The sequence below is a fragment of the Zosterops lateralis genome (genome assembly GCF_965231275.1).
Source record: "Zosterops lateralis genome assembly, chromosome: 9".
NCBI classification, from domain to species: Eukaryota; Metazoa; Chordata; class Aves; order Passeriformes; family Zosteropidae; genus Zosterops; species Zosterops lateralis.
Genome location: NC_139769.1, coordinates 9,996,529 through 10,005,772, shown reverse-complemented (window position 1 = coordinate 10,005,772; position 9,244 = coordinate 9,996,529). Strand labels below are relative to the sequence as shown.

Below are 9,244 nucleotides of genomic sequence, written 5' to 3'. Positions count from 1 at the left end.
CAAATAATACTCAGTGTGAGACTCTGGTCTGTGACACCTCAGTAAAGCACATCAATCAACATGAACCAGGACAGGATTTCACCTTCAGGACTTTAAATAAATCCATATCTACTTTCTCCTGTAACGTGGCTGGTCCAAAGGCCAGGCTGGCAGCTTTCAGCCTTGTAGACAGTAGGGCAAAAAAACAAACAAAACAAACAAGAAACCTCTGCTTTCCTCGCTTCAAAGACACAAAAGCAAAGGGGGTGACATTTCCCATAGGAGTTGAGCAAGCAGAGGCAAACACTGAAGGTCGTTAGAGCCCTAAGGAGCTGATCCCCCCACACAGTCAGACAGGAAAGTCGTGCAGAGGCTGCAGTAGTAGGTGGGGTACACCCGCATGTGGCTGACATGAGGTGAATCTGAGAAGTCCACAGCTTTCACAGGAACACCGAGCCGCTGCCGGGCGTCGGCCATGAGCTGAATCTCGCTGGCCTTGATGATGAGATCAGCCTGGGAGTAGAGGTAGAGCTCGGGCCAGCGTGAGGGCGCTTTCAGCAGGGCGTCAAAATGGCTCTCGTGGATGAAACGGGTCAGGGGGTACAGCAGGATCCGCAGCACGACGGCCGTGCTGGCGAAGGTGAACAGCAGGAAATACTTGAGCAGCACGTTCATGGAGACCAAGATAGTTGCCAGGGCACGGAGGCCTCCTCCCAGGTTTCTTCTGCCAGGAGCGCTATCAAAAATGGTGCCAGCTACTCGGAGGTTCTTAAACGGTTTGTGGGTGTGGAGCGCCTCGATGATGTAACGGTACAGCATGGCACCACCATTGCTGAAAACATGGAAAATTACCGGCCTGTTTTCAACACGGTAGTCAAAGAGCAGCTCAAGGAGTTGCCTGGCTGGGGTCTGCAGGGATCTGATGCCAAAGGTCTCAGAGAAGAATATCATCCTCCATGGAGCTGTGTAACGGATGACCGTGCATCCCTAAGAAAACAGAAAGAGATCCCACACACATTTAAGCTGTGCTGCAAATTACAGAGAGTAGGCAAGCAGCAGTACAAAAAACATGAAAATCTGGGACAGGTTTCCAACAGAAACCCCAGGGCCAGAAGAAAGTCTTTAGTGTCAGCAGCAAGGCACTGACACAAGTACAGATTACATTAATCATAATAGCAGACAGTATTATGAAAAGGCCTCTGCAGTGGGAGAGGCCTGGCTTCGGTCATGTCTGAAATCCTTTCAAATCTTGTGCTAACTGGCACAACCTCTGAGGACACTGCCACCCATTTTTAGGGTTGTTAATCCTCACCAGGAGGAGAAAACCATATCCCTGATTTCACAGACCTTCAGTATCAGCCGTTTTGGTAAGAGGAGCCTGCTCTGGCACATCCAGCTCACCACACTGAAGCAAATTTATGAAGAAAGAGGAACATCCTCCTCTCCTTGGGTGCACTTGTTCACAGTCTCTAAGACTCACCACCAACCAACACTGACATGATTTTTGTAGACCTTCCTGAAACACTCCAGAAAAAGAGCTCTGGCTGAAGGACTCAGAACTCCTGAGCAACTGCCTTCACACTTAAGTCCTTACATTTAGATACAGATTTGGAAACAGGATCTTGGAGGAGTTTCAAAATAGAGAAGATTGAACTACATTTATAAATGCTTTATACCTTTTCTATCACCTGAGACCACTGACATTTCACACTGACAAGCACAAAGCAAAGTCACCAAAACACCACCCAGAGCTCCCTAAACAGTGGACAAGAAAGAAGAGGATAGCAAGTTCTCAAATTGAAGCCTTCTCTACCATCTTGCCATGGTTACAGCCACTTCCTCTTAGTGAGCTAAGAAAACCCATCCTCTCCCATTTCTATGATCTTTCTGAGAGAAAAGTATTTTCCAAGACATTGTCATGCTGCCCTGTAACGTGCTCCTCATCCGCTCAGCAGCATCGTAAAGCCACTTAACAACTAATTCCCAATTAATGACTCCTGCACTGGATTACACATTAACAATAGACTTGTTAATGTACAAACTTTACCACATACAGTTGGAACAGATTTGGAAAAATACAAGATTCTTTGTATGCTGACCAAGAAAAAAAAATCTGATGTTTCACTGGATCGCCCATGCTACAAGCTGGGGTCATTCCAGTAAAATAAAGTATTAGAAAGGACAACATCATAACTTAGGGAACTGGCAGTAGGACAGATCTCTCTAGTTCAAACACAAGGAATTCCTAGTGGGCAGCTATGATTATCACAGGATGCCTGTTTCAAAGACAGGGTAAAATTATTTTGGCTTACAAAATGTAGATGAATCATTTTCACAGGAAGAGCCAAAGGCACAACAGATGCTGATGTGTTCTGTCAGTTCCCACTCTAGCCTCACCACATCAGTGCTGTGGCCTAACAGCAAGCAGTAAACACAGAATCTTTCCCTGCACATTTACCTGCTTGGAAAACAAGCACAGTTCATGTCATTCCTGAATAATCTCACAACTTTAAAAGCCTTAAGATACTTCAGTGAGTCACACAGCAGCTGAAAAATTCTCCGAGGAAGTATATCTGTCTTAGCTGCACACACAAAGGTGACATCAGCAGCTGTTAGATAACACTGCCCGGGCTGTGAGAGACAAGGACCTTTCAATGACAGGAGAACTCTCACTCACTGCCCACGACTGAGACTCAGAGAGGCTTCAGAGAGACTTTACCAACATGCAGAAATAAGGCAGTTTCACAGTATGACAGTGTGATGAAAATACAGACAGGCTGCTCACCTTCTGGCTGTAGATTGCACTGTACTTGGCCAGGTATTTGTCCTGGCAGCCGGCCCAGCCGAGGAGGATCACCACGGGCTGGCCCTCGGCAGGCTCTCTGTCTGCACTGCCTTCTGAAACAAATCACAGGTGTTACAGAACTGCCCTCCAGTCTACCCGACTCAGAACTCAGAGCAGCTTGTCGGTTAGTGCAGTTTAAATGCGATGGTGAAGCAAGGATAGGCCTGACTTCTCGGTCAGTTACGAGAATTGCCTGACGGCGGTTTCAGGCCGTGGGCGTGCCCAGCACAGCTTCAGCTTCACCCCTGCACTTCCCACCGCTCCCCAGTGCCGCAAAGCCGGCACCGAACCGATCCCTACGGGGGGTGAGGCCTCTCCTCCCGCCTCCCAGCGAGACAGCAGCACCTGCTGCCATTTCCAGGGGAAAAGGGAAGCGTCCTGCCCTGTCCTCCAGAGATTGCCAGACACCTGCTACAGCACCGATGCCCCGCGGCTCTTCCTCCCCAGCCCGCTCCTCACTTCTCCGCCCGCAGAGCTCCCCAATCCCTGCCGTCAGTGGTGTCCCCGGTCCCGCTCGCCTCCGCACCGCGGGCCTGTCCCGGCTCCAGCTCCACCACGGCCGCCCTCAGCCCGCGGGTGCCCATGGCCGCACTCCGCGCACCGGCCGCCGCCGCCGTCCGCCCGGAAGCTCCGCCCACCTCCCTCCCCGCAGCCAATGGGAGGGGAAAGCGCCCACCCCGCCTCACCGCCCGCCCCGCCCTCTAGCCGCCTCCCACTTCCTTAGCAACGCGCCCTTAGCACCAGATCAGCGCCCCGCCCACTAGTCACTCATTGGGCAGGGGGAGAAAGTCGGGCAGCGATTGGTTCAGCCGCTTGTCAGTCATTGTGCGGGGTAACCGCCCCTCGGGGCGCGGGAGTGGGCGCTGAGGCGGGGCCGGGATGAGGGGAATGGTAGGGCCTGGAGTGGGGATTGCGGTCAGGGGGGCCGGGAATACGGCGGGCCTGAAGGTCGAGTGTTGGAAAAGATGGGACAGGAAAAAATTACAAATATGATTGCCTGGCAAGAAATACTGAAAATATAAAACCTGTGAGTGAAATAGAAATGAACGCCAGCTTTGAGATGTAGGCATGGCAGGCAGGAAGACTGTGATTAGCTAGAAGATGGGTGGAGTGATAACAAACAAAGGGACACCAAGGGACCCAGGGTGTACCCCAACTAAGGTATCCGGGAAAAGGTAGATAAGAAAAGTAGTCTTTAGAGTTTGGAATATAGGATGATACGGTAATACAGTAGTTCTCATAGGCTGTATGCAAAGTCTGTAGGTTTTGTATATTGCGCTGGTTGGTCACTGTAAATTAGAATAGTCAACACAAAAGGAGCTATAATGTATTGTTACAAGGTCCTTGCTCTCTTACCTTACTTCTCTTACCTGGTCCACTTCTCTTACCTCACCTCCCTTACCTTTCCTCACTCATCTCCCTTACCCCTGCCACCTCACTTATCTCTTTCACCTCTTACCCTCCTGCTCTCTCTCTCCCTCTCTTTTTGGGGCCTCCCTTCAGCCAAGGCTGGTGGCTGAAGGCAAAACCCTTTTTACCCATGACTTTTGCAATAAAACCACGTGTTCTCAGAGTGTCTCAGGTCTGCAGAGTTCCCTCTCCCTGCCGTCCACAGTGTTCCATCAGTCGAGAGGAGTTGTTGGCCCTGGTCTGGGTGTTTGGGTCAGGAGAGGCTGGGCACACGGGTCAGGGAATGTGTCAGGGACTGTAGGGCCTGGAGTGGGGTTTGGGGTGTGAGAGAGCACAGGGCCTGGGGGATGGTGGTCTGGGGCAGGATCAGACGGGGCAGGGCTGGGATGGAGGCAAGGGGGCAGTGCAGGGGCTGCCTGGGGCTGAGGCAGTGCTGGGGTGGGTTTGGGGCTGTGGCTGTCTTAGCAGAGGGGCTGGGAGTCAGGACATGCAGGTGAGAGAGGGGCCGGCGGGACTGTGGGTTGAGGGCTGGGCATGTTGGGGTACACTGAGGAAAGTGCACTGTGCGTGGGAGGGCTTGAGGTGTGCCAGGAAAGGGTGAAACCTGCCAGGGAAACAAGCCCTAAGTTCTGCCTGAGGCTGGGCACAACATTCATGATGCAAGATGCAAAAGTAACACCAAACCACTGCCACTCTGTCCTTCCATGAGTCCAAGGCTAACATTCCCTGGCACCTCATGCTCGGCCTGAGGCTGAAGCAGCACCAGTCTGCCTTTTGATCTCAATCTGATGATTTAGCAGATGTAAAGAGCTGCTGAATTGCCAGAGCCAGTTCCTAAATCACCAGGTTTTTTTTCTTGGCAGGAATAAAGCCTTGCCCTGACCCAGCCTTGTTTTGATTATTAGGTCCAGTGGACTGGGTGGCAGCCCAGCAGAGTTTGAAGCCAACGACCAGGGGTTACATACTGATGTACAGTGCTGAGTACATGCTGATTACACTGACAAACGACTCAGGCAAGTCATTTAACTTCCCTGTGTCTGTATGTTCCCATATGTAAAATGGTCATAATAAAAACATTAATGTACATTTTCAGGGTACTTTGCAAGGCTGGTTTAAAGACTCCTGTGTCAGCAAATGCTGTTATTACAACAGCCAGAGACAGACAGCACTGTAAGCACTGTATCCTCTAAAGCCATGTCATCATTATTTCAAACTTTTTTTTTTTTTTTTTTTTTTTTTTCCCCGATTGATTCATATGCAAGCCCTTTGTATCACTAAAATCCTCACAGCCAGAGGCTGGAGCTGGTATTTCTGAGTAGGGGGGGGGGGCGGGGGGGAGGGAGTGGGGTTACTGCAGCTTTATAATAAAAAAGGGAGAGCATTACACCACCAGCATCTTAAACATAAATATGGAAACGTTAATTTAGAATCAATTTTGGGATGTTTCAGACTGTAAAGTTCTTTTAACTAGATCTCTGTTGAGGACAGAGGAGCACTTTATGGGACTGTAAATTTCAGGCAAACAGTCTCTGTGAAATACAGATTCCCCCTACACACGAGCTGTTCTCTCAATATCAATCATATGCCTTGTAAGTAACGTTTCACAAATATTCTGTAAATCACAGGAAAATGCTTGCAATAATGTGAAATATGACTTTCACTTGACTGTTTCAGCAGAGGCCCCTAACAGGCCATTCTCCTGTCAGCACTAACATTTGTTATGGCTAATAACATTTTCAATCACAACTATTTTGGGAAAATGGATTTATTTTAAACCTGCTTCCCTGCAAAGGAGGTCCTGAAAACGCCCTGCCAAGGACACAGATGCCTTACAGAACACAGACCGTTAATTCCCAAATGAAATTTCATCTCATCTTAATTCTCAAGCACTGCTTCTTAGGTAGTTTTTTGAAGACTTTACTTGTTTGTTTTTAGGCACTGAGATACATGTTCACGTCTTAGTCATTGTTTTCAGTCTGGTTCAGATAATAGGAGTAGAAAGTTACTTTTGAACAGTTATCTTGGGGATATTTTGGAACTGATTTGAAATTTTGCTCCAAATACTAGGAGAAAGGGCTTAGGAACTTTGTAGATAGAAAATTGGTTATCTTGATGATTTGTATTACATTGAAAGAAACTTCTTATTCTGAAACACAAAGATTTTATGTCATTTTAACTCTTTTTCTCAATAAACCACACTTAAATAAAACCTAAAATGGTGCTTTTGTTAGGTAAGTAGTCCAAGAAGTGCATTAGACAAGGTGTGAATTCCTCTCTTATCTTTAGGCACATTGATACAGCTTGATGGAGGACAAGGCACCTGTGTTAATGCCACTGTTTGTGACCTTATCCCTCTTTCTGCATGTTTGTGTGGGCACAGATCCTGGTGTTTAACAGCAAGGCTCCTTGAGACTGGTCAGTGTCCTCCAGCCAAAGGCATGCATGGCTGTGGGATTGCCATGGAGAGCTTAGTCCCTGACATTCCATCTCCCTTACTAAGTGCACCTTCACATTTGTCAAGCTGCACTAGGGAATATCATACTGAGCCAAAAGTGTGACAAAGACACTTGGAAAAATGTAGATTTCTCTATTTAACAACTGTGTGAAGAAATAGAAGAAATTGCAGACAAAGGATGTTTCTGGAGCTTCTGTCTTCTTGCTTATAACTCTTAATCATTTTAGCTTTTCTTAGATTGTGTAACATCATGCCAGGAAAATTAGATAGGGAAAAGATGGAGCAAATATCTGTCATGCTAAAGGATGCCAAAGCCTTTTCCCACTGCAAGGCCAGGCACGTGTTCCTGGGGTGGATGTGGGCCCAGTCCAAATGGCTGTTGTTCCAGCACGTGAGTGAGGGCTGTGCTGCTGTGCTAACAGGCATTTATAGCCCCCTTGACCCTGTCACTCCCCATAAATCCATACCTATTTCTGCTCTCATTTCACTCTATTTATTCCCTGGCAGGTCAGATATGAGATGCAGTGTTCATATCATGAGGCTAGTGAGAAACAGGACTGGGGTAATGGGTAACATCAAAATGACTTTATTAGCAGAGCAGAGTAGAGAGCCACTGTGGTGAAACCACCTGCCCAGGAAAATAATCTCAAGTCTGTCAGAGATTCATTGTGCAGCTTCAGACATATCAGGAACTCTCTTTTTGCCATTTTCCTATCTATGAAATGAGTATAAAAGAAAATGAGATTAAATGGTTACTAAGTGCTTTAATATTATTTGCCAGAGTTTTTAAATGCGATAGTGGTAATTCATTAGCACAGTCTTTTTTCACAGACATTTTTAAACTTCTTTCTCATTTTTCTCTAAGTAGAAGAGATCATGACATCTGACAAAGAGCAGGAAGCCATTAAGCCATCATGGTTTTCTTGCAGGAATGAGATAGTGCCCACAAAGTTGCTCAAAGTTGTGTCCTGAACAGCTCCATTAAAAGCAAGGCAGAACCAGAGCTTGAGCTGGAGTTCCAGGGAGCCAGCTTGTTTCTGGCTCACCTAACAGTGTGGCTCAGGATGATGAATCTGTTTCCTTAAACAGCTGGAGGTGCTGTGTGGTAGTGAGATGGAGAGTATGGACAAGTTCTCTACTGAAAATTTCTTTAAAGAATAAGCTTTTTTACAGAGACATCCACATCCAGCCACATTCTGCAGGTTTAAGAAACAACCTGGCTATCAAAAGATGGAACTGAAGGGAAAACCATGTAACCCATCTCACGGGACCAAGACTTAGTGTTTTTTCTCACATTAGGATGAGTGTGCTGCCTCTGCCTGCCTGTAAGAGGATGGTCCATGTTCTTCTGCAGAGACAGCACCCAGTTCAGCCCTCTAGCCACTGCAGTGAGATGTGAGGTGACGGCTCCCAAGATATGGCATGCTGGCAGAGGAAGATGGGCTCCAAGGCAAGTGACAATTCTGGCCTTGTTCCCCTTATTCTTGCAGCCTTGCAGCCACAGTTACCTTACTGAATTTCTGGAGATCGGAGGTGCCTGGACTCCTCTGGAAATACTGGGGCTGAACCACGTGAAAGAAGAGGACAAAAGAGAGTCTGTAAAGCTGTTGTTGCTTACTGGAGACACTGGCAGGGCGTATAAGGAGCCCATTCGTGAAAGCTGTGGTACGCAGCCTGTCCATTGTGCTTTGTCCTGATTCAGGCAAGGATGTTCCTCGTGACCTCTGGCCCCTGGAGCTGCTTGCTGCACTGAGCCATTCCCTTCCCTCTGCCTGCTGATGGCAGATCCAGCAGTGCTGCTCTGGATGGAAGGAGTTCAGAGTCCCAGCTATTGTTGAGAGGTTGTATTTCATCCCCTCTATTTTTTAACAAGCTCACTTTCTTCACAGTCATTTTGGTGCAATATTGCTGCCTTGCTGGTTCCACTTTCTCCTGTTAAAACCACAAAACAGTTTCCATCCTTACCTGCAGCATTCACCTACTGCAAACTTTCCCAGAGTTCCTCCCTGGGATGGGAGAGTTTTGTAGCTTGTGTCTTTTAAAAGTATTATAACATTTTTCCTGTTTTTCCTCCTGGGTAGTGGAAGCCAAACCCTGCTAGTTCTGTAGTTCAGAGGACATTTTTAGAGGCCGTGGGGTGATACATGCTGTCACAGCTTCCTCCAAAAGAGACAAAGCAGCAGGCTCAGTAGTGGGATCTGTAGCAACTCTGCTGGTATGCCAGTGCCAGATTCTGTTTCTGTAAATGCCTGCAGAAGAGCCTTCCTTGGCCACTTACTCCAGCTGACAATTTTGCTAACTGGTTTTTTAGTTGTAGCTCCTGACAAGGACAGGGAAATGTCCTGGCTGTTTGAGCCACACTTCAAGTGGGATGTGGTACTGGGTTCTCCCAGAGTGACACTGAAACAGCTGAGACTGCTGATCCAGACTCATCCAGGCATACAAGCTGGCATCTCTTTCTCTGCACAAGGGTGCAAACCCTGACCAAGTTCTTAAATGCCTCAAACTCAGCAGAAGGTCAAAAAGACACACAGGTTCTGCTGGACTCTTTGGGC

General features: G+C 47.7%; 2 protein-coding genes across 4 annotated transcripts; one reads left to right on the top strand and one right to left on the bottom strand.

Moving 5' to 3' along the window:
• Positions 1 to 76: 76 nt before the first annotated feature.
• TMEM53 (transmembrane protein 53) lies at positions 77 to 3,435 on the bottom strand (the record flags this gene model as incomplete). Of its 3 annotated transcripts, none has more annotated exons than XM_083867296.1 (3): positions 77 to 966; positions 2,765 to 2,874; positions 3,351 to 3,435. In XM_083867296.1, the coding sequence occupies 3 exons, from the start codon at positions 3,406 to 3,408 to the stop codon at positions 304 to 306; spliced, it is 831 nt and encodes a 276-aa protein (XP_083723422.1). In that variant the 3' UTR covers positions 77 to 303. The 3 variants fall into 3 exon arrangements, with proteins under 3 accessions (XP_083723422.1, XP_083723421.1, XP_083723423.1); XM_083867295.1 differs by having other exon boundaries at positions 2,765 to 2,877; positions 3,351 to 3,408; XM_083867297.1 differs by lacking the exon at positions 3,351 to 3,435 and adding an exon at positions 3,170 to 3,194.
• A 4,130-nt stretch (positions 3,436 to 7,565) lies between these two features.
• On the top strand, positions 7,566 to 8,976 carry ARMH1 (armadillo like helical domain containing 1; the record flags this gene model as incomplete). The annotated part of the gene is given in 5 exon segments (XM_083867047.1): positions 7,566 to 7,596; positions 7,599 to 7,621; positions 7,625 to 7,764; positions 8,188 to 8,354; positions 8,945 to 8,976. Coding segments are annotated over 5 exon segments (393 nt in total).
• Positions 8,977 to 9,244: the final 268 nt, after the last annotated feature.